General features: G+C 37.1%; 1 protein-coding gene across 1 annotated transcript; it reads left to right on the top strand.

The window, feature by feature from the left end:
* Positions 1-217: 217 nt before the first annotated feature.
* On the top strand, positions 218-25,714 carry LOC129441749 (protein-glutamine gamma-glutamyltransferase K). The gene is made up of 14 exons (XM_073872816.1): positions 218-355; positions 10,116-10,363; positions 11,521-11,712; positions 12,626-12,877; positions 16,210-16,328; positions 17,348-17,455; positions 17,598-17,775; positions 18,338-18,476; positions 19,606-19,798; positions 20,127-20,280; positions 23,032-23,316; positions 23,466-23,626; positions 23,718-23,854; positions 24,119-25,714. Exons 2-14 carry the CDS (start codon positions 10,117-10,119, stop codon positions 24,270-24,272), a joined length of 2,319 nt encoding a protein of 772 aa, XP_073728917.1. The 5' UTR covers positions 218-355; position 10,116; the 3' UTR covers positions 24,273-25,714.
* Positions 25,715-26,069: the final 355 nt, after the last annotated feature.

Here is a 26,069-nt window from a genome sequence, read left to right as displayed (position 1 = left end):
TGCACCATGACATAAACTGTATTGATACATGCTGAGTTAACTATGTTATTCATTGTTTGTTCATGTTGGTTAATGCATTAACTTACTGTAGTGTTACATGTTATTTTGAAAACACTGTTCCAGATTTCAAAGGGAACTATTTGTTTAGAGATGATCACTATGTTCACGTTATTTTTTATATGAAACCCCATGTGTTCCGGTGCATATGGGCGGGGCGTGTTCTTATATGGGCATGGAAAGAGCTTTATAATGCTGGGAAGAGTCAGTTCTGCTGATCTGACTGAACCAAGACGGTTCGTAAATATATATTTGAAGTAGACTCCAAGAACCCCGTTACGAAAACCAGCTAAGAAAAGTAAGTTGAATATTTTTATTTCATTGTGTGGTATTGTTATACTGTTTGAGCTATGCGTAAATGCGATCCAAGTTTTGTTGCGATCAAACTTTTGTTGCGCTACAGATCCAAGTGTCACTATAGACATTATCGAAATGATTTGTTTATTCATAAAGTACAAATCTATACATTTACACGTTTTCCGTTGGACGATTGTGAGGTGCAAACTAAAACCACATTTGTGACAGGGTTGTGGTATTTTAAACTGTTTTATTCAGGATAGATTATTTTGCTGCACGAGCTCATACAGTGTTCCCAAACAATTATTTGTTATCTTTACGTTGGATAACAAATCAAATCATGTGGCATGTGGTTACTCTGCTGGTTACTTTTCCTGTCACTGTGTGAATGAGGGAAACAACACTTAAAATGACTTCGATGCAGTTTGTTTGAAAAAACAAAATACCCCAAAAGTGATATTAGATTCTTTTGCTCATGCAACTTTATTGTCCATTCGTCTGGTAGCCTATATTCATTCATATTTTAAACTGTGGTTATGTTTTGAGTCCTAAACATGCAACCATGGACAAAAGATGCTAAAGAAAAAACATACACTTAATGTGAACGGTATCGTTTCCAGATTTTTTTTTTTTTTTGCTTACTGGCACCAGCTGTACTGTATCTGGCACTGGCATCATAGGAGAACTAAACGAAACGTTCCTTACATATTTCTGAAACCTCAGTACCTCTCTGACCTACAGTAAGACCATTTGAACTCTTACCCCCCATGTGTATAAGCACAGATTGGGATCTTTTCAGAGTTCCCTCTTTCACTTTCCTGCTCTTTTTTTCGCTTTCTCTTTTTAAAGAGTCACTTTCCCCTGAAACTTTTTAGAATAAAGGTTCTTGTTGGACTGTTTGGTTCTGTGAAGAACAATGCCTTTATTTTGAAGAATGTAATTGAATTTGATGATCCGTTTGAATCAAACAAGGTATTTGTGTCGTCCACATACCGTTACAGTGCTTATCATGTGCTTCTCTTGACTCCACCAGCTGCAACTTTTTATCAGTGTGGCATTTGTTGGGCAAATTCTTACAGGAAAAGTTCAATGGGAAATGAGAACTCACCATATATTACTCACCCGCATGCCGTTTCAAATCCAAAAAACGAAATATCCATGCTGGGTTACCATGTTTCAGCCATGAAGAAATCATTCTTAAAAAGGAAAATAAAAATTGTGCAACATCAATATTAGTAAGTTATTATAGAATAATTCACAAATTATTTCTATTCAGTTCTCAGAGATATTGAATCTTATTTGCATACTCATACAACCTGCGTAAGAACAGTTATTGTAAAATTCAATTGCCGCTAAAAAAATTTCAAATTTATACGGTCAGAAAAATGGTCACACAATGGTTCCAAGCTATCACTGGACGGTACCCTTTAAAAGGTCCCATGGACCATTGTGGTACAGATATGCATTTGGTACTAATATGCAATCTTTTGATGCGATACCATCCCAGTGAGAGCAAAGGACCATTTTTTGGCAATTTCTTCTGACAGTGATGAATGATTGATTAAATGAATAATGAAATGCCCATGATTTTAATGGGCATTTTTTCTTTTTTTAAGCATTTGTACTTTTAATTGTGTTAAAATAAGTATATGTTAAGAACCTCTCCCCTTAAACTGCTTGCTGTGTTGACATAAATGCTGATCACCCATAAACCTTATGAATAGCTCTATCAGGTTGTTAAAGTTACTGGGAGTGGAGGGCAGAGAGGTGCAGGTTAGTCTTATCTTAGCCGCCCATTCCTGCCATATTACATTCCAACAATAACAGTCTGCAGGACTAAAACAGCAAGTACACTGAGATGGACACGATGTGAACCACAGTAGTGTGATGAACAGGTACAATCCAAATACTCAAGTACATGATGTTTACATATTTTGTGGAAAATATGAGTGATGCTTGCCCAAGCATATACAGTAACTCCCCTGGATGCTTGGGTGTGGCACCTGTTTGGTTGCTTAAGTGTGATGCAATTGCTACACTGCAAAATCCCGGGAGCCAAATCAACACCGCTCAGTGTCCACATAGGTCCACTCCCCAGAGTGCCAAAAAAGCAACACCGGAGAGAGCCAAAAGCCACAATCCGCGACTCCATTCTCTCTATCACCATCTCTGTTCGAAAACCGAAATTGCATTTTAGATCTTACTTGTAGAGTTATTTTCTTAATTTAGGATTGGATGTTGGCTGTTTCATTTGGAGTCACCATTGTTGTGAATAGTGGTTGTTTTAGTTGGACTCTTGAGTCTTAGTCTTACCTTTTCAGCTTTTTTTGGCTGTTACAATTGCATGTGTTTAAAACATGTTTTTGTGGCCAAAGAGGAGACACTAGTGCGTCTCTATGGATATAGTTTCAAATAACACTCTTAAAAAATAATTAATTAATTTAGTGACTTCTTACTAGAAGTGTTTATTTCTGTCAATGATATGATACTGCAGTATGATATCCAGCTCTCTCATAACAGTTTTTCATTCTGAACCATTTTTAAACACTGACACTTACAGATTAACTGCAGTCTAATGCAGACACTTAAACATCAAGAACCAAAGCACGAATCACAACGATGGTGACAATAAAATGAAAAGCTTCATGCTGCAATGCATGCTGGGTATTAACAAATTACAAACCTCATCCAGAACTCCCAGAATGCACTGCGGCATGAATAAATAATGAACTTTTTTACCATATTCTTAGTCACCATTGTTGAGATTTATACTCCGATTCTTGATGTCTTTGTATCTACATTGTTCAGCAGTTAATGTTTTTGTGCACACTATCAAAGTCCTTTAGAGTGACAAACTGCTATGAGAGTTCTGGACCTTAAACTGTAGTAATTTATTATTAATAGAAAATAATGCTTCTGATGAGGGGGAAAACTATATTAATAAATCTGTTCATTAAATGATTATGTTTGACATTTTGTTTTAATCATCACTATTCAGTCACACAATAACCTTTTCTTTGCTATAACAATGTGTTTTAAACACACTAAGATATAGCAGTTAGAAAAAACTAACAAGCTAATAGTCAAGAGTCAAGTCCTACTAAAACAACTACTGATCACAATAATGGTGACTTTAAATGAAACAGCCAACATCTAAACCTAAGTTAAGAAAATAACTCAAGTAGGATGTAAAAGTAAGATGTAAAATGCAATTTCAGTTTTCAAACAGAGATGGTGATAGAGAGAATAAAGTCACAGATTGTAGCTTTTAACTCTCTCCGGTGTTACTTTTTTAACACTCTGGAGAGTGGACCTATATAAACACTGAGCAGTGTTAATTTAACTCCCGGGATTTTGCAGTGTAGGGTGGTTGCTAGGTGGTTACTACTTACTTACTACACTTACAGAAAAAAGGTACAAAAGGTGTCACCGGGGCGGTACCCTTTTGAAAAGTACACCTTTGTACGTAAAGGGTGTATATTTGTACCTCTAAGGTACATATCATCTAAATAGGGCTGCAACAAATAATCATAAACAAATAATAATGAAAAGAAGTATTTGGTTCATTAGTTGTTAGCATTTGGGCTGTAAACAGTCATTTGGATGCTTTTGGACTAATTTTTGGGCTGGTTTTGTTACGGGAATCTGGCAAACCTGACAGGACAAAGACAAAAGCTAAAGCACAAATGAGCGCTGGATAATAAAGGTTAATTTCATCCTTTAATATAAGTGAGTTTGTATTTGTTTAATTGATGTTGGATTTTCATAACAATTGTTGTAAAGCAAGAAGGGAATTCAAATTTTTATTACTGTAACAACACATATATCACTTTCATATGACAATGGCTTATTTATTTTGCTAATAACGAATAATGTTAATTTTAATCAAGGTCTGAAGTAAAAGATTAAAATGATTTTATTAATCTGTGGCAAAATTTTCTCGCCATCACATCCTTGAAGACTTAATTCGTTTTTTAATCGTAATTTTATGAATTCATATTTTTATTTTGATGTTTTACTATTTAAAAGCTGCATAAACTTTTTTATTTAAATGTTTAAGTGCTATAATTGTGTCCCCAGTGCTTCTATCAACCAGGAAAATGTGAAAAAGATGAACACAATAACATAGTTTTGGTAAACCATTCTCTGCAAGCATGTAAAAAATAGCTCATTGAAGTTTGGCTCCCCCTGTGATGTCAGAAGGGGATAATACCGCCCCCTAATCTGCACTATCCAACCACGGCACTGCCATTTAGTGCAGAGATCAGCTCATTTGCATATAAAATAGCAAACAGCACATTTTTGCTCACACCTAAAAAGTGGCAATTTTAACATATAATATATTATCTATATGGTATTTTGAGCTAAAATTTACTTTAAGTACTCTGGGGACACCAAAGATTTATTTGACATCTTAAAAAAGTCTTGTGAAATGTCCCCTTCAAGGCTTAAAAAATAAAAATCGAAAAATTATATTGGTACATTTTTGTAGTAGCGTGTAGCTTTTGCACTTGCACTTCTACACATGAATAGATTCTACACTGGACAGATTTTATGCTTTTATCCTAAAAGTGTAACGGTTAAGGTATTTCATTTCTGTGTCTGCAGTTGGGGCGTTGCATTAGCTCATGAGTTCGATCCCCAGGGATTATACTGGTTCAGAAAAACACGTAGTTGCTTTAGATAAAGCATCTACTAAATGCATACATGTAAATGAATAGTGCAGAGTAATATTGAGAACCACCAGAAAGATTTAAAGATATAATAAATAGTCTTCATTATTACCCCAAAAGATCCCGAAAATGCATCTACTTCTAATATTCATCAAACATACAGGCTATGAGGGTATGCCATTAATTTGATCTTAACAGAAAGGCGCTTTACTGTAGAGCATGTTAAGTCGTGTTCATTTCTTAATAGATTATTATCTCAGTCTTTCTTTATCAGTTCTGCATCACAGAAGTGATGCAATGCATTGGTGAGTTCAGATGACTCTTTTAAGGTTTTAAGACATCTGTGGGTGTATTCACGTTTACGTCACACAATGACATCACCTTCTATCAGAACATCCTTTCATATCTCTTAATGTTTATTTTGAAATCTGTTGCCCTAGGTTTTGTAAAAAACACAAACTTGGTGCCATATAAGGCATGGGTGTGTAAACTCAGAGGTGTAAGTGTATTTTTACTTCTATAATTATACACCTACACATGCTTACACTTTTATTATGCACCATATACATTTAGTGAAACGAGTCATTCAACCAAAAATGACTTAACGTCATGTCATCCCAGATAGCAATTTTGTTCCGGCCCAGCTCCGGTCCACACAACCAGTTTTCCTTGGCCCACATACAACAGAGAATGACGGCCCTACAGTGGCCCAGCTCTGGATTACAGACAATAGCCCACAACTGGCCCAGACTTGGGCCAGAACAGGCCCTGATAACAGCCCTCACTTAGCCCCCAGGAAGCCCCCATGCAGCAAAACCCTAAGTGAGGGTTCCCCATGCAAGGGCCATCGTAGGCTTGTTTGTAGGGCCTGTTCTGGCCCAGTTATGGGCTAGTGTCTGTAATCCAGAACTGGGCCACTGTAGGGCCGTCATTCTTCGTTGTATGTGGGCCAAGGAAAACTGGTTGTGTGGGCCGGAGCTGGGCCGGAACAAAATTGCTATCTGGGTCATAAAAAAATCTATATGGTTGATGTTTTGCAGAAATCATATAGCAAAAAAAGCATACATCGTTTTAGGACAAAGAGCAGCCGTAACATTCTTCATAGTGTTTCAATAAAGAAATCACAAAGGTTTTGAATGAATTTTTTACGAGAACTGTTTCTTTAAAATCTAAATAGGGCTCGGAGTTGTATCATGTAGGATCTTTATCCAACCCTCTCATGTGGTTATATTTACCTGCTGCTTTTTCTTGGCTTTAGACCAGCTGCTGGAGTTATCTTACACTTCATAAACACACAGTTACAAAACTAGACACAGATACACACTTCATAGTGTGCTGCACTGGCAGTCACAGTCAATCATGATTTACAGGATGTGTGAGAGGTTTGCATGCTAACATTCCAGTCATTTCTAACGGTGCATAAAATTATTTTATCCCTTACGAAAATTAACCATGGTTTTACTACAGTTAAAACCATGGTTACTGTAGTAAAACCATGGTAAGCACAAACTAACTATGGTTTTGACAACCATGGTTTTAAAAAACCATAGTTTAACCATGGTTAGTGTAGTAAAACCATGGTTTTGCTGATAGTAATCAATACACTAAAAAAACATGGTTACTAAGCTTTTATCACAATTAAACCATGGTTAATTTTTGTAAGGGATTGACCATCTGTCATTTTGGACATTAATTTGCATACATCTGTGAATCAAACAGAAATGTTTTTTATTGGTTCAGACATTTGATTCGAAGCTTATGGTGTTGACACGGTGTGATGTCATCATTTGAGTGTTAAAAAAAATGGTTTACAGGTTTTGCCACAGCTTAAAAGTGCAGTCACACTAGACATTGAACATGCAAATATTTTTCGTACATTACTGCGAATATGGGTGGGGTGCGTATCATACATCTTTGGTTTTCAGTAGAGAGAAAGTTCACAGAAATTTGGTTCGCAGCGAAATGCAAAATATCTTCGCACGAACTTGCGTTTTTAGTCTGATGCATTTGCATGCTTATGAATGGAAGTCAATGGAACGTGACCGCCCTTTAAACAGCTTACTAAGTTACTCTATACTTAAAAGTGCTGTAGAATGTTAAACTGTATTTACGTAAATGAATAATAAGAGTTTTGTACATGGTAATGACATGATTGTTTCCTTCTTCTTATGTAAACCTTGCAAAAGACAGCTGGACAACAGGCTGATCTCAACATAACACCGACTGTGACTTTATAGTCAAGATGAACGCCCCCAACATTAAATGACACATTAAATAAAGTACGATGTTGTTACAATGCTAAAAACAAAGTGTTTGACTGCAGAGTTAGCGCTACATGCTAATTAAAGCTATATGCTAGCATGCGAAGTTACTGTTGACGGTACAGTTACGTTTTGCAGGTCCATGCTGACAAAAACAAACAATAATGGTCCGATTCACAATTTTACATTTTCTTTGGTGTGTAGGTGTGTATTAGTACATGTTAACGATATGCAAAAGGTACCTTTTAGACCCTGACATAAAAATTAACATTACCGTGCATCAAATATGTGCGTTCGCACTAGGGCTGCAACGATTCGTCGACGTTGTCGACAAAAATTGATAATAGAAATAGTTGACAATGAATATCATTGTCGAAGTTGTCGTCAGACATGTTTTTTTCCGACCGAGTGAAGCGTCTCTCTTCATTACAATCTCTGCCGAGAGTCGCACATGCGCATTAGCTTCTCTGCTCAGTGATAACATACAGAAATGGCAGCGTCCAACGTAGCAGCTGCGCGTACCAAAACATCCGAAGTTTGGGAGCATTTAAGCCTGGATACGGCGAATAAAAAGATTACCTGCATGCATGGTTTGCAGAGCAGTCTTTGCGTTTCACGGCAGCACCTCGGTCATGCACGAACATTTAAAGAGAAAGCACGTCGGACAGTTGAATGAAACGGAGTTTGACTCGCCTCGGTAAGATGTAAATAACATGGAAGCCAATACGTTTTGTTTTGGATGTACATTGTACATTTTATAAGCGTATTTTCACTTTAAAATAAATAAAGGATTTAACGTTATGCCCGACTGTGCCTGACAAAATTTTAATTTAAATGCATGCAGTCTGAAGAAGAGAGCCACCATGGACCCCTTTCTGCAAAAGAAGCAGACGTGCACCCCACAACAGGCGAATGCCCTCACTGAGTATATATACAACTCTGTTTTTGTAATTTTTCAGAAATCTCGTTTTTTGGTTGTGCATTCAAATTAATATCAATTCAAGTCAAGTTGGTTTGTTTTGATTTAAACCTTCAAAACTTAAAAAATACAGCATATATATATTTATATATATAATAAAATACCTGAAATACATAACTTCGTTTTGGTAAAATCATAGTAGCTGCAATTATTAAAAATGTAAAACTTGTTTTCATTGAATGTAAAACATTTTCATTGAACTACCCCCTTCTTTCTTGTTTACTATCATTTTCCTACAGAATTAAAGCAATCTCATGCTAAATTGTAGAAAAAAATAATAATTATTCGATTAGTCGACGAATCGTTTCAATAGTCGGTGACTAGTCGACTATTAAAATAGTGGTTAGTTGCAGCCCTAGTTCGCACGCTGTATATATGATGCCTATTGTTTCTGTGATGTCACAGCTGACAACTCCACCCACAAAGAGATCTTAAATATTAATCATGGTTGAGGAGAGACTGATTACAGAAGTTTAGATTCAGTATCCAGTGCACATTACGAAAGTCCCAAGGAATCTAAGGGACGCCTCCCTGCGTATGCGTACGCTATTCAGTTACAGTGCAAGATAGTGCACACTGACATGTTTTGTGAATTGTGTCATGCCACACCCCTATTTCACGTTAAGTGTGAAAAGTTCAATAGGTTATCACTAGTAATGCTGTCTCTGTTATTTGCCCTGCAGTACTGTATGTCATGACCATTGGTTGACATGAAGAATTTCTTGAATACATTAAGAGATAGGGCGTTTGCCCTGTGAGAGCGTTCATAAATGTTCTCATGACATAACACTTCAGTCTAGCCTTAACACGTCTGAATGTTCTCATTAAGTAACACATCAATGTTGATGTTGTTTTTGTTTGTCATGTTAGCAACTGTAGTCTACATGGTGTACTATGCATGCTTACAGATGTTCTTTATCTGTTTAAACATCTTTAGAGTTTTCTGTTAGGTTTGTAAGGCACTGTTGCTTTTGAACAATACGTAATGCAAAAAAGCCATACAAGCGTATTTTTCTCATAATTGAAAATGTGTGTACAGCCCTGACGACTGAAAGTTGGAATTGCATTACATAACGTTTATCCAAAGCAACTTTCAATGCATTGCGAGGCATGCAATTTATCAGTATGTTTGTTCCCTGAGGATCAAACTCAGGACTTTTGCGCTGCATCACAATGCTTTACCAACGAGGCTACAGCAACACTATCTACAGAAGTTAGAAGTTGTGGAGAAAGTCTTAAAAAAAACATAAAAATATGGTGAACAGACCGAAAGACCAAGGGAAGGGCGTATGAAGGAAAACACATGGTTCATATTTTCAGTGTTTACTCAGTGTCCCTGGACTTAATGTTCGTGCAATAGCGCAACATTTTTGTTGTTCTTGATTTGGTTGGACCATTGATGATCCGTGAATATGTTACAATTTGAGCAATGTCTTTTTACGTGTAGTACAACACTGGTAAAATAGTAAACAGCAAGTTTAGAGTCCATACCCGAAAGAGCAATTATTTTAATAACACTGAGAAATGTAGCTTTATGGGACCATCAGTCATTCCCACTGAATTTGGAGGAGAACATCAGGCTGTGTTCAAATACCAGCATACTGCTGCAAACTTCATAATGTTAACTAATTCATTAACTAATGTTAACAAATACAAAATAATTATAAAGCATTAACTTCACGTTTTTGTGTAGTAATACCTTAATACATTTAGATGCAGTATGCAACAAAGTATTGGGAATATTCCGTACATACTATAGATTCATATACTGTACTATGCGCAATATGCATACACCATTATGTGGGAGCATGCCACTTCAATAAATTTCCAATGTATGATTTCTTTCAGAATGCCAGTAGAGATAGCCATCGGCCGTTTCCATGGTGCTACTGAGAGCAATGGCCACGCCGTCCCAGAGAAACAGAACCAACAGGTGAAGAAGGAGAGTTGGTTTCGGAAAGCTTGTCCGTGTTGTTTCCGGCGACAGAACAGCTCGTATGATGTCACTTTTGGCAATGATGGCGTGGTGATCGATGGTAAAGAAAATGAGGACACACCGACTACATTGCCTCATACTGATGGCACAGAGCTGGCAGGTGAGGAGTTAATGTTGACTGAGTTTGATGCCTATTAAATATAAATATTGCATGATCGAGGCAGTAATCAAACACGCTAAAATGTCCTTCCTATAATGAAACTGTTTCTCAAAAATCACAATATCATGTCCCTGCGCAGAATTATACATCATTTTTTGTAATAAAATATTTTGTTTAAATATTTAAATACCGCTATTTGTTATGCAAATAACTAAGTTATACGAATTGTTTATTTTCTAGTTTTATTGGTTGTGTTTTATATAAAGGTATCTGTTCAAATGGTGTTTATTTGAAGTCCTAATTGTTTTTATATACTGTATTGATGTGACATATGACATCATATATAAGTTACATACTATATTCCAATGAAATTTTCTTCTTAAACAGCTTCAGTGCAGCTCGCACTTCTTTGTGACTTTAGCTGTTTAGTTTAAGATATCTTAGAGTGAACCAATATTCATATTTTTTCTTACTAGATATTCCCTTTCTGTTTTATTTAAATTTCAAGTTTTATATGCCATATACACAACCACACATAGTAAAACATGTAGTGAAATACTTGATCAACGGTTAAGTCGAGACGACATAGTGACGAAACGCGCTCTGTAGACCACTATACCACTGAAACATAATTATGTATATTATATTGCATTTCTGTCAAGAGATCTCCTAAAAGTTACACATTGCGTCTTTACATTTAAGATTAAGGCTGCAATTTGTAACTTTTGCCTCTTTATCGCCATCTCTGTTTGAAATATAAAATTGCAGTTTACTCTATATGCTTACATTTTACATTTGTGCATTTAAAACAATTTACATTTTCTGCGACAGCTCAACTTATAAATAACCATTTATTATAAGATCACTATTGTGAATCGTAGTAAGTTTTGAAGATTGTTTATGTGTTTATATGTTATTTTTAACTCAAAAAATGTACGAATTGCAGCTTTAAGAAAACAAGATTAAGACAATTATATGCAACACAAACAAGTTAAGAAGATGGAAATGTGTACAAAGTATTCATATGAAATAATATATAAAATATGATAAATAAATAGTGCATAATGACAGATGTTAAGTGTAGCATCCATAACATTTTGAGTCGTTCTCTTGATAAACGTATTTCTTCTTCTTGTTATCTATTCCCCCACTTTCAGATTTGACTCTAAAGGTGCGATCTGTGAATCTGCTAAGCGAGAAATCCCAGTGGAACAGGAAGGAGCATCATACGGATCAGTACCACGGTGATCAGCTCATCATCCGTAGAGGACAGACCTTTCAGATAGAGATTGACCTTTCAAGAGCTTTCAACCCAAACACAGATAAACTTCACCTGGAACTAAAGACAGGTGAGAACAAAGTGTTTAAAAAACCCTGAAACTGTTATCATAATGTGATACAAAATACAAAAATGTGAATTACATATAACGTATTAACATCGTGTGACATCGCCAAGTACTGGCCTGGCATGCAGATTACAGCATTATTTTGTTGTTTATGTGGATCTGTGTACATGGGGAATGTTTTAACAGCATTGTTGAAAACCGCAAAGGACAGATTTTTCCATTTTTATCATTGTCATGTAAACGTACCCTTAGTTTCATGCTTTTCTGCTTCGGTTGACTGCATCAAAGTAAATACCTGCATAAATTATTACTTAAATCTAGAAGATAGGAAGGTGCATACAGCCTGGTACTCAGTTTACTGATAAGGGCTTAAAACTGTGTTTCGCAAGCATCTCTTTTTTAATGCCGCACCCAAAGTTTTGGTTAACCTCCCATCCTGAAGATGAAATGAGGGAGTAAGAAAAACAAAGAAAACAAAGCAAGACAAACTCCTGCACACTGGTAGAGGATAACTCGACTGTTTAAGAAAACGTGTGCTGTCAAACTTTAGGAGAAAACAGTCAGAAACATAAAGTAACTTGTGACTTTTGTTCTTAACAAATGAACAATTTCCTGTTCATAAAGAACAAGGAATTTAAAACAGGAAGGTTTTAGGTTTCAGAAATGTGGATGGTTGTTAATAATAAAAACAAACATGTTTGTCCAGATATGCAAATAATTATTATTGCAGTCTTTTTTCATGTGTTTTCTTTGGAAATATTTCATCAGTCTGTAAGCAACATGCCTTGAATACTCCCATATTCAATCACTTACCAGGAGTTTCACGACCTGGAATCAAATCCAATGCATTCCTTTGCAGACCATTTGAGCCGTTCCTCAACTCATGTTTTTCTGTTCATGCTCTCGTTTACTATAGGTTCGCTTCCTCTGGTGTCAAAGGGCACGCACGTCATCATTCCATTGGTGGAGGAACTTAAAGATGAACGCTGGGAGGCAAAGATCGTGGAGCAGAAGGACAAACGAATCAAACTGTCCGTCAACTCCACTGTCACCGCTGTTATCGGAAAATACAAGCTGAGCATCGCGACGCAGTGCCTGAAGACAGAGGAGACGACCACACATGAGCACAACAGTGACATTATCATGCTCTTTAATCCCTGGTGTGAAGGTGAGAGACTGCAAAAAAATTTAAAAATGGTCCCTAGCTGTCACTAGGGCGGTACCCTTTTAAAAAGTACACCTAATGAGTTCATATTATTACCAAAGAGTGCATATTAGTACCTTATATTGGTACCAAAAGTATACATATCTGTACCTTAATGCTACATGTTAGGACCTGGGTACTGCCCCACTGACAGCTTGACCTGTAGAATGTGACAGTGTATTAGTATAGTATGTTCCTAAATGGTTAAAAAAAATCCCCTACGCTCATCATTACATTTACATTCATGCATTTGACAGATGTTTATCCATATTATTGCTGCATACAACCAAACACGAAGCATTGCGTTCCTCGCTCTAGATTACTTGCGTTATTTAACTTCATCTCATGTGAATTTTTCACTTAAGTTGAATATTTTTAACTTGTGCGGAAACGCCTTTGAGGCGATAAGCACGTGTTTCCGCTGTTATCATACCATCCAAGTCGTGTCATTCACATCGCCCCATGCGAGTCCATTCGTCTAGACTTTGTCAATCTACTCACGCATAACATTGAATTCACATTTGGTGTGAATGCTCTATTATGCTACGTACACACCAAACACAAAGCATCACGTTCCTCGCTCTAGATTACTCGCGTGATTTAACTTCGTGTCATGCAAATTTTTGCTTGAGTTGAATGTTTTCAATATGCGCAAAGATGCATTTGAGGCGAGTAGCGCATGTTTTTGCTGCAATCTCACTGTAGTCTGTAAACTCCTCGCGCAAATTGTCGAATTCGCATTTGGTGTGTATGCCCAATTATGCTGGGGAAACACGCATACATACAAACAGGGAACACACCGTTCACTGCACTTATAAACTTGTATTGCACTTATAAAAAATGTATATCTTGAATGCACTATATTGAGGCGTACGCCATGCTTTGCGTTTGGTGTGTACACCCCATTACATTGCATTCAAGACATAATTTTTTTATAAGTACAATATGCATGTTCCCTGTAAATCGAACCTTCGACCTTTACACTTCTGACACAAGAACAAGAATACAGAGCACATACATCATGTTATGCCCTAAATAAAGTGAGCTGCACTTTTAAAAATCATTAAGTTATTGTAAAGAAGCTAAAGCACACATCTACTGTACCGTGTATTGGAAACATTGATATATTTAGCCTAAAGTATTGCACGGGCAACTGTTTAAACTATGTAACATGAAGGTGCAAGTGTCATCTTGCGGTCTGGTATCTTACCTCAGCAGGATTCTTGCAATTTATTTGTGTTTAACTACAGTGGGTTGAATGAACAACACAGTTGGCTTTGCCTCATCTACTGGCAGGCACTCTTGCACATCTGTGTGAGATTTCCATTAGTTTACCAGAAACTCTCAGGAAGTTTGTTTTTAAAAAGGAGATACTCCAATATGTTTGATATGTACAGTATACAGTATTTGATATACACAGTAGATATAACTTTAAGAAAATGTTTATACTGGCTAAGAACATTTAAAAAAATTAAATGCTCCAGAAGTGTAGGAAATTACCTCTTTATATTTTAAGCAGTCTAGAAATAATATGCAAAGAACTAGCCTGGGTTTCCCCATGCTGCCTTGCGCGCAAATTTATTCACGGTGCAGAGTCTAGCATGGAAACTATGGCCGAAATTTCCCCTGAAATAGGGAACCAATCACAGAATGGGGAGGGGGCAGCAAGATGATGACGACGTCTATGCGACACACCGATTGGCTATGAGCTACGTACAGACGCATTTGATAGACATTCGTAGCACCCAATAAACGGCATAGAGAACCAATCACAGAACAGGGAGTGGCAGCAAAACGATGACGACGTCTATGCGACACACCGATCTATGATTTACCTAAAAAAAAGACGCATTTGATAGACATTCGTAAACCACGCTTCAAATACGAGAAAATGAACATGTGGTTCCCAGACCACGTCTTATTCTCTATGAGACTGGTCAGGTGTTAGCCAGGCTAGCAAAGAACATTATTTGTAACCCTGGCGCACAAAATCAGTCATAAGTCATATGGGTATATTTGTAACAATAGCCAACAATACATGGAATGGGACAAAATTTAAAGTCGCCATGAAACGGAAGTAGCGAATGCCTTATTTTCCCCATATATCAAAGGAAAGCTTATTTATTAAGCCTTCAGATATGCATGTAAATACATGATGTAAATATATACCTTTATGGCTGGATTTGTGGTGCATGGTCAAATTTTAACTTTGATTCAGTGTTGATTTAAAGTATCTAAAGTGTTTGTCTCAGTAGTCTACAATTTATAGTTTGTTAGACTGGGGATTTCTTATGGGTGGTTTATTAGTTTGTTTACTTGGTCCTGTTTTGGATCCTCTGAGATGTTTAGTAAGCAAAGAGATATCTGCCAAGTCAGCTTTTGCTATTTACATGCTAATCTCTCTGTTCTCTATCATGAGCTTTGCTTCTCACTTTCACTTGTTTTTCTCTCTTTTTCTTTTCCTCTAAATTATTTGCAACCCTGCCTTAAACAACTCTAGGGTGGTGACCCACACCTCATATACCCTCATATATTTTATTCTCTCTCACACACACACACACACTTTCTCTTTCACACAAACTTTCTCTTACTTGGGCCTCTTCCTGTAATTCTTTGCTTTTTTCAGCCTGTGTTGTTTTATCACCATATTTATGTGCTTTTGTGGCTCACTGTCTTGTTCTGTTGTACATTTTCAACTATGTGACTTTAAACGATAAATGTGCTTGTGTTGTAATTTAAGAAAGTTATGAGAGTTCTTCTATAATCTTACATAGTCTATACTTAGATTATATTTTCAAAATATTCTTTATATTATGTAGGATGATTTTGGGTAGAAAACAGTAAATCACAAAAAACACTTTACAAAATAAATGAGCAAGAATGACCCAACAGTGTTTTCTCCTGTGTTGCAAACTAAAACTTTCACAATAGTGTATTTCCCAATCCGCAGACTTGTTTCCATCACGCAGGGTCCTTTCTTCATCATGTTTGACTCACTGCTTTACTGATGCTATAATCTTTAATTCCTCAGTATCTCATTTGCTCAACCTCATTTTATTTCCGCTTTTTTATCACCCCTTTCTCTCTCTTTCCTGTGTACACACAGCACCTCCCTTTTCTTTAGATACAGTAGTCACACCCATCTGCCAGACAAGAGAACGTTCCTTAAATTCAGAACACATGAGCAAATCCAGGCCTCCTGATGATGATGTCACACTTCAAGACTCATGGGCTTTAAAATGACTTAAGCCTGTCTAAACAAAATCCTCATAATCTCTCTCTCTCTTTCATCTCAGATGACACAGTTTACATGGAGAGTGAGAAGGAGTTACAGGAATATGTGTTAAATGACACTGGAAGAATTTACTACGGCACTGAGAAGCAGATCGGAGCTCGTACGTGGAACTTCGGGCAGGTACGGAGATGGAAAACAAATGATTATAGTAAAGCAATAAACCCCAAGAAGCAGTGGGTTACCAGTGCGTTTTATAACAGCTAAGGGGCATTGTTAAAACCGCCTTAGCTGTTATAAAATGCACTGTAACACCACTGCTTCGCGGGGCTTATTGCTTTTATAAAACGTTACTTAATATGCATAGTAGGATTTCATAAAATAAAACATTAACTTGTATTAGTACAAATATTACTCTTCCGCCAAACAAAGTAGCTCCTCTGAATCAAGTGTGGCTGAAACAGAGCGCAGTTCCCAACACAGACGCAGCAAAGGCACAATGAAAATATGATTAAAGACTGTGGTGTTTATTTTTATAAATGAACATTCATGTAATTTATACATTAACATTTATATCGTTCTGTTGTATATAACTGTTAAAGTTCATGCAGTGCTCGTTCAGGTCTGAGCAAGAGTTCAAGACACGTGCATTAAGTCCTGGTGCAGGCGTGACAAGCTCTCTCATGCAAAATGAAGCCCACGTGTTAATGTGATGATAATAATGATAACCATCGCAAACTATTGTCATGAAAGGCCGCTTGTCATGCTGTTATATTTTGACGATTGTCGATACACCAATTCAGTCCAGTTCAGTCCAGCCACAGCCTTGCAAAGCATAGTTCATTTGACTCATAAAAGTGCGCTGACATTCAACACATGCGCATGGCCTACATTCTACATACTCCTGTATACACATGAGCAACCTACGTGTACAATGTCCACAAAATCCAGCGATGTATGTGCAATACGTGCACACACTTCTGATGCCGCAAATTGCGTTACGCACACTGTACGAGGAGCCTTGTATATGCGTAAAAATGCAGACTATACTTCGGCTTAATTAATTGAAGAGTACTTTGCCTGTTTTACTTGTTACTGCACAACCAAATCTTCTTTGCATAACAGAACCATTGAATTTCTCATCATACCATATAAAATACCCCAGCACATAGACCCTGACTCTCTCTCTCTTTCTTTCTCAGTTTGATGAAGGTATTTTAGATGCCTGTCTGTATGTGCTGGAAAACAGCGAGGTTCCTCCATCAGGCAGAGGAGATCCCATCAGTGTGGTCCGAGTCATTTCTGCCATGGTAGGTTCCACCTCTTACATTTTAATATCACAGGATCTGTTTCCTTAAGTCACCATAAGCATCTATAGAGAGTTAAAATCAGCTTTGACATTAGATACTTCACTGTCAACTTATCTGAATTGTTTTCAATTCTCTGTTCTAGATCAACTCTCCAGATGACCGCGGTGTTCTGGAGGGAAACTGGTCTGGGAATTACGCGGGTGGGACTCCTCCAACCGCTTGGAGTGGCAGTGTGGAGATCCTCAAGAAATACCACAGAGAGGGAGGAACGCCTGTCAAATACGGGCAGTGCTGGGTTTTCTCCGGGGTCACCACCACAGGTGTGAGTGAGATTACGGCCTTCAGTCTAGGGCTCTAACAAACATATATATTTTTATAAGATGTATACATTACTGTAGCGATACTATGACTAAAATAATGTCAGCAGGTATGTAGCTGTATAGTGCTAATAGTTTCAATTGCACATGTTTTGGTCTTTTTTATAAATTAAATGAAATCTCAAATCTCCAACCAGAAGCGTCTACTGCTGTCTGAATGCTGTGCTGTGATATTCATAGTTCAGTATGTCACCATATTGGACCTTCAGTTTAAAATACTCTTGTTTGCATTCTGCCCGTTCCACACTGAGAAATTAATAGCATCTGACTCTGTGTGAAACTTCCAGACTCATGAGAATTCATGCATATTTTCCGAGTTGGCCAATTTGTATGAAAGAATCGTACAAGTTGCCATCAGATAGCGCTGGGAACTCCTGCATTCTCTAATCCAGTATCCAAAATTGCATCTTTGTGTGTCTTTTTAATGTGTTGCCTGTTCTTTCTATTGTTTGCTGTACTGAATATTTGTCTTTTTCTCTCTCCCTTATCTTACCCCTTATCCAAGTACTGAGATGTTTAGGTATTCCTGCCCGATCTGTTACAAATTTCCAGTCTGCTCATGATACGGACGTCTCCCTGACGACGGATGTGTATTTCGATGAGATTATGGAACCGATCGATGAACTGAACTCTGACTCTGTGTGGTGTGTAATTGTGTTGTTTTCATAGAAAAATGCAGTTAAAAGGGTTAAATACATAATTCTAATAATTTATATAACAATTTGCATCAAAATAAATCTTGTCAGCAGATGAAGACATATTTTTGGATCTGGTCAGCACTGAAATGGCGCAAATGCGCATACCGCAACACAAACATTGCAATAGTTTGCAATAACAGAAGGATTTTAATACTTTATGTTGTGTATAGTCAACGTGTGAGTTAATATAGATAGAAGAGAGATCTGTGAGATGAAGAGAGTGAAAAATAACCATTTTTATTATAATTTTTTTTTTCTATTATAGACATTTATTTTACAAACATAGAGCATTATTGTATTACATATCGCAAAATTTAGCAGCTTATTGCATATCGCATTTCTCTTCAATACCATGCAGCCCTAGATGATGCTATGTTAAGATTTAAGATTATCAATAAACCTCTGCCCTCATTATCAGACACTTTCAGTTGCAAAATAAATGAATCGTAGGTGACATGTCTGCAAACACAAGGCTAGCTACGTTTCCAGGGATATGCGCAAAACTTTAGCGTTATTTTATAAATGTCGACAAAAAAACTATTGCAAAATGACGCTGTTTCCATTAATCGATGATACCTGACTGAAACATAGTTTTTCATCTCGTGGTAAGTCATTCTAAACATCACGTTGACTGATTTTGGTAGGTTTATTAATATCACATCCTCCGCACTACGCACTACTTTTAACCAAAGGAGACGTTAAAATATTATCCAGACATTAATGCCAAGGAAAGCCCCTTATGCTTAGGAGCGGCATTACTGAATTTCCTGAAAAACCACCTCATGTAAGCGTAAAAACTTTTTTGCGATATATGGAAGTTTTTGCAAAACTGATGTGTTTCCATTGCCCGTATTTTCAATACGCAATGTCAATTTGCACAATTTGGCGGGTAATGGAATTTGCTTTTGCATGTAGCTCAAAAGTCCAAGGCCACTGTTGCGCCAGCAAAAACACACTGTAAAATGATTTATCGCCGCTTTAATAGAACAGGAAACACCTCGGGAATTAACCCCTATATCCTGCTTTTGACACACCCATCTTCCTAACTCATTATTTGGTTTACTCCGTTTCATAGGAACTTCCATGTTTGGAACGACTGCTGGATGGCCAGACCGGATTTGCCCCCTGGTATGGGCGGATGGCAGGCTGTGGACTCCACACCTCAGGAAACCAGCTACGGGACGTTCCGGTGCGGACCGGCGTCGCTGGCTGCTATACGCTCTGGCCAAGTCTATCTGAAATACGATGCTCCTTTTGTCTTCGCTGAGGTGAGTCCATGCCTGACCTAATTCAGTTTCAAAAAGCAAAACAGTTCACCCCCTATTGAGGCCAGCCTGTGGGTGTTTTGCACCCAGACGAGATAATAAAAATAGGTTTCCACAATTGTATGTGTCTGCCATGAATGAAAAGGCAGTCCATAAATCAGATGCCCTGGGAGCTTTTATTGGCTTAATTCCTGTAAGATGTGGACTTGAACTGTAGGCATTCAATTTTAAATAGGTTTTTAATGCCCTTTCTTTGTGTTACCATGTTGGAAAGCTCCATCTACAATGGAAGTCATTTTGAGCTGTAACTTTTGACTGTCTTCTGGTACAGGTGAATAGCGATAAGATCTATTGGCAGAGGAACCTCGACGGCACCTTCAGTCAGATCCACAGTGAGAAGAAAGCTGTCGGACATTGCATCAGCACCAAGGCTGTAGGCTCAGATGAGCGAGTAGACATCACACACATTTACAAGCACCCTGAAGGTGAGAATGTCAAACGCACACATTTTAAAGCATTTTAAATGTTTTGTTCTTTTGCACATTTTATGCCTGGACCTGCCTTAAACATGTGAAATAAGACTATTGCAGCTGGTGAAGGCAACACTAATAAACTGTTACCGCTCATATCTCAAGAACATTCACAAGATATTTTTTTTAAGATTCACTCATACATTGAGGTGTAACGTGCTCTTGTTCTTAGAAAATGTTACCAAAGCAACTCACAATACAGTGCACAAATCACACGGCAAGCCCATGCCAGGATAGGCAGCCAAAAGTACACAATGCTTTAGCCTGGGTATTGGGCTTAACATTCCAAAGCCTGAACCACTCGACTCTAACCACAATACTGTCCTTATCTCCCCTCTGGACGGTTGTTTAACTTTGAATGCCTCTGACTATCTTTTTATTCTCTGCTTACATGCACTTTTATATTCGAGAAGATGTGATGGAGTTTTCAGATATGTTGGATAGTATGATCATAATAACATGATAACATAAGACAGTTGTTTACACAGAGCCTAAGGCTTTAACATGAATTTGAAATGCATTGCTCAGATAAAGTGATCTTACTGTTCGTGCACACTGCCAGCGACTTCATCACTCTGTGTCTCTTTCAATGAGGTCGTTAGGAAGCGTCCTTAATTCAGATTGTTCTAGTAACAACTATAAACAAACAAATAACCATCCTCTTAGTAAATGACGAAAAACAAATGATGTGAACTCCACTGGTTGTCACTCCCAAAGTCGCTCATGGCAAGCTTCCACTGAAATGAATGAGATTGCGTTACTCCGCCGCTGCTAGTCGCTGGTGGTGTGCACGCTACTTTTAGGCTATTTAGGGGGAGTGTACGCCACAATGTTTAAACGTTGCTGAAAACGGCAGCTGGATGCCAACTGTAGGCAATTGCCAGGTTTTTAACTCTTTTCCCCGCCATTGACGAGTTATCTCGTCAACTTAGAAAAAACATTTGCATAAAAAAGTGTTTTCTGAAGAATTTTTATGTTAATCTGCAATACCGCGATTATCCACTACATGGCACTTACCCCATTTATGAAAAAACTGAAGCCAAAACGTTATTTACTCATTTTAAACTCTATGTATGTTTTGATAATCGTTCTGAATCTGATCTCTAACAAAATTCCTTCACAAAAATGCAAACATTTCAGCTTTTTGCTTAAAAAAAAATTATTTTTAAAGGAAAATACCCATATTTAAGAGTTTATAAGCAGAAAAAAACTCTCGGCAGTCATTGCTGATTGCAGAAAAACGGCGAATGTCTGCGCTCAGAGCGGACAAAAGCCACCAGCTGCTACCGTTTTTGAAAGTGCGGTGCTTCCATTGGAAACACTTGAAAACATGCTGACTAGAGCCCGACCGATAAAGGATTTTGAAGGCCGATACCGATACAAATGTTTGTTGGTTTTAAAATCCGATGTTCCGATATATCGACCGATATTTTTTATTTCAGAAACACGCAACAAAACATTAACAGATTTCCATAACATCAGTGATTTGTAGTTATTTATGAGTTTTAACTAAAATAATAAAATAATGTATTTTAAAAAGAAACTTGTTTCTTTTATTGTCTTGTGACCAACTCACCATGAACTCACTTAATCGCTGTTCTCTCTGCCCGACTCTGGCTGGATCAGCAGGTTGCAGGATATGTGACGCGTTATACATGAGTGTTGCCAACAGGGAGGTTGTAGAGTGCCCTCTGGTGGACAAACTATACAACGGCAACACTCATGACATGGTTGAAGGCCGCTTCATCTGTTTTTTTTTAAATATTCATTTATCGGCCATTATGAATGCCAATACCGATAGTTTGGAAAATGCCTAATATCGGCCGATAATATCGGCCTGCCGATATATCGGTCGGACTCTAATGCTGACCGCTGTTGTAAATGCCTGGGTGTGCACACCCACTTACACAACAGTGCTGTAGTAATAAACGTAAAAAAATTTCCTTTGCTTTTCTGAAACATTTCACATACACACCAGTTGACAATGCTATCAAAAATCCAAAAAAATGACTAAAACAATGTATTACCCATGCCAGGCCAGTAGATGGCAGTGTTACTTTGTATAGAAACACTATATGCATGTGCACATATGCATTCGCCTCCAAAGAGTTAAATACAAACGATCAAGATGGCAATAGCATTGAGCAGTTTTGTTTAAACAGACGGCAAGGTAGGTTTATTACTACAAGGCATCATTTTCAAAAACTTGCACTTTGAAACATGTTTTCAGGATCCAAAAATGCCACTGTCAAGTAAACGAACAGCCGAAAAGCATAAAAAAAGTTTCCAGGTTTTGGTTCAAAATATTGTTCTGTAAACGATCCCTTAAATTTGTAAAATGACTGGGTTCTTTTCCGTAAGGAATAATCTATAAAGCTTGAGACTTAAAGAGACCCTATTATGCTGCTAAAAAAGGACGTTATTTTGTGTATTTAATGTGTTTGTTGTAGTCCAATAAAAGAGATTTAAGTTGGACACGATAATTTGCGTCATCGTAGACTTTGGGATTTGTAACTTTGCAGATCATTAACATTACTAATACACACTTACACACCAAAGGAAATTTAAAATCATGAAAAGCAAAATAGGGGCTCTTTAAGGATATGTCTTCATTTTATCTCCACCTAATCTCATTGCAGTCTAAACAACTACAATATAAAAGTGATCACATTTGTAATGTTCTTTGCCCGTAATCTTCCTCTACAGATTCAGAAGAGGAACGTATCGCTGTGGAGACCGCCTGCCGCTACGGCAGTAAACCCGAAATATACTCGAGTCCCATAGCTGAGGACGTGCAGGTGGAGGTGATAATGGAAGGTGACGGTCCATGCATGGGAGGAGATGCTCGACTGAAGATCGTAGTGAAGAACTTGAGCTCTCATCCTCGCAGAACCACCATTAACAGTCAGGTGGCAGTCATGTACTACACCGGTGTGTTGAAGGACACCGTGAAGAAAGACAAGCTTCCTGTGGAGCTCATGCCTAATGAAGGTGAGTTTAGTTAATTAATGTTTACTCAACCTTATTTTTGGATATTTTAACTAAGAAAAGGTATGACACCAATACTGGAATACTGTATCCCACAATGCAGTTCACTTACCATTGCTAAAAACCCTCCATGTCTATTTGTCCTCCTATAGAAAAGGTTATTGATTGGGTCCTACCGTACGAGCACTACGAGAACCAGCTTGTGGACCAGGCCGCACTCATGTTGACCCTATCTGGGCGGGTTACCGAGACCCAACAGGTTTTGGCCAATCAAACCAGCTTCAGACTCCGGACACCTGATCTCAACATTGAGGTAAGAACCTACAGCAAGTTTTTATTTAATAAAGCTTTGGTTGTGTCTATATTTGAATTTCAATTTATTAACTATTGCTTGCTTTTTATAGCCCATAGGAGAGGCTTATGTTGGCAAAGAGATGACAGCGAAGATCACCTTTAAAAACCCTCTGCCGTGCACTTTACGCAACGTGGTGGTGCGAGTCGAGGGTCTCGGGCTGAGAGACCTCCATCCCATCAAAGTCGGGTAAGAGCTTGAGTTTCCTCATCCTGAACACAGTCAAACTATTTGAGAAGAATACAGGGCAAGATTTCCTTTATCATAATGGCATAGGGTAAAACGCTGCTCAACCAGGGTAAAAATGGTGTTCCATGGTAAAGCATTATGAAAATCCTCAAAAAATAAAATCTAAACAAATGTAACTCTGCTTTGTATCAAAGACATTTGTTTAAAATATAAAAATGTGTCCATAATGTCTTATTTCAAGACTGTGTTGTGTTTTTCTTACAGCGATGTGGGCAAACATGCCAATGTGACTGTGACCGAGCACTTTATCCCGACTATAGCCGGCCTGAAGAAGCTGGTGGCTTCACTGGACTGCAGACAGCTCAGTCAGGTGCACGGCGTGGCCGACATCATGGTTCATGAAAACGAATCATCTTAGTTTATGGAGTCTGTATAATTTTACAGTGTTGTTTTTGTAGCATCAGATCCTGCAATCAATATTCTTTACCAAATTAACCATTATATTTGTTTACACTGAGCCAAGGTGTTATTTCTTTAAATGCAGACATTTTAAATAACCTCTTCGAGCATACTTTCATTTTAAAATGATTAACCATGTATATGTAGGAATTATGTACGGTTGGTTATGCACAATTTCTAGTGGACTGGTTGACGAATAGGCAATGACATTTCAAGTTTCGTCAGATTTTTTGGATCACATTGGCACACACAATGTGCTCATTGTAACTCTTTCTTAAGTCATGTTTGGACAACTCCAATTGAAGTGATGCTGTCAAAACAAAAAAGAGAGACATACCATGTTACATTTTCACTTAACTTTTACTAGGTTTGCATTTCTGATTACTAACGTTTGTAACGATATAACATTTTCATCTCTATTAATTAAGATCGGAATGCAAAATAAGATTTTTACTAATAGTCTCAAGATTTTGGGATTTCATTTTATGTATGTATGTATCATGAAGACTTTCTGATTCATTTTTACGCATTGTTTTAGTATTTATTATTACTATTATTATTATTATGGTTTTGCATTGCTTTATATATTAACTGCTTGTTAATTATAGATTGTATACATGCCTGTGTTCACTTTATTAAATGGTTAACACTTTTCAATAAGGTTGTATTTGTTAACATTAGTAAATGCATTAGCTTACGTGAACTTATAATGAACAATATAGTTTTTTTAGCATGTATTGATTTTTGTTAATGTTAGTTAATGTCAATACAGTTATTCATGTTCATAGTGCCTTAATGTCAACAATTACAATGCTTGATTTAAATGTATTAGTAAATGCCGAAATGAACATGATTAATAAATGCTGTAGAAGTATTGTTTATGTTAGCTAATGCATTAACTAATGTTTACAAGTACAACTTTATTGTAAAGTGTAACCAAGTGTTATCTGTAGTAGGCTACAAAAGAAATGTTACAGTTAACTTTTGTCTCACCACTGAAAAAGATTTAACCATGTTTGAGAATGATAATTTTATATGTATGCACTGATTGTAAGTCTAACAAACTGTACGTGGAAATTCTTACTTATGAAAGTATATTTTTCTGTTGCCAAACTCACAGTGCCTATTTCAATCCCTTATATTGCATATTATGCACAAACATCAAATTTAATGTGCTGTCGGGGAACTGAGTTAGTATTGAGTTAAGTTGTCTAATGTATAATGGGGACATTCACTGATGTCTTTGAAACACTATTATCCTCTGTACTTAAACTATGAAGAACACTTCATAGGCTATTAGTATTTTATGAAGGACAAATATTAATTTCATTTATATACTGTGTGTTTTATATTATTTAAATACATATGTTTTCTTTCAAATAAATTTTATGACTAATTTGGCAGATTTTGTCTCTGTAGTTATTTGAACTCTTTCTCTGGTCTGCAAGACAAGACTTGAGTGTTTGATTTGGAAAGATACAGCTAAACCCTCCCTTATGTTTTTATTAAACAAATATAAACAATCCTGAGGTGACCTGTCTGAACGATGTGTTACACAATCAGTTACACAAAAAAATACATTTATGTGAAATCACTTGCTAAATAATACAAAAGATAAGATTCCTTAACATCACTTCACTTAAATGATAAGCAACATTTTGTCATCAATATAAAAAAAGATAAAGTAATAATTGTAAAATAATAAAGGCTTGGTCTGGTTAAAAGCTTCATCCAGGGGTCTTTCTATCCCTAATAT

Source organism: Misgurnus anguillicaudatus, chromosome 2 (assembly GCF_027580225.2).
Source record: "Misgurnus anguillicaudatus chromosome 2, ASM2758022v2, whole genome shotgun sequence".
Classification (NCBI taxonomy): domain Eukaryota; kingdom Metazoa; phylum Chordata; class Actinopteri; order Cypriniformes; family Cobitidae; genus Misgurnus; species Misgurnus anguillicaudatus.
This window is presented reverse-complemented; position numbering and strand designations above follow the sequence as displayed.

Bases quoted from the DNA above. Each gene is read 5' to 3' on its own strand.
- LOC129441749 (XM_073872816.1), top strand. From the start codon at position 10,117: ATGCCAGTAGAGATAGCCATCGGCCGTTTCCATGGTGCTACTGAGAGC. The intron at 16,329-17,347 runs GTACGGAGATGG...TTTCTTTCTCAG, and splicing joins GTACGTGGAACTTCGGGCAG to TTTGATGAAGGTATTTTAGA. The intron at 20,281-23,031 runs GTGAGAATGTCA...CTTCCTCTACAG, and splicing joins CATTTACAAGCACCCTGAAG to ATTCAGAAGAGGAACGTATC.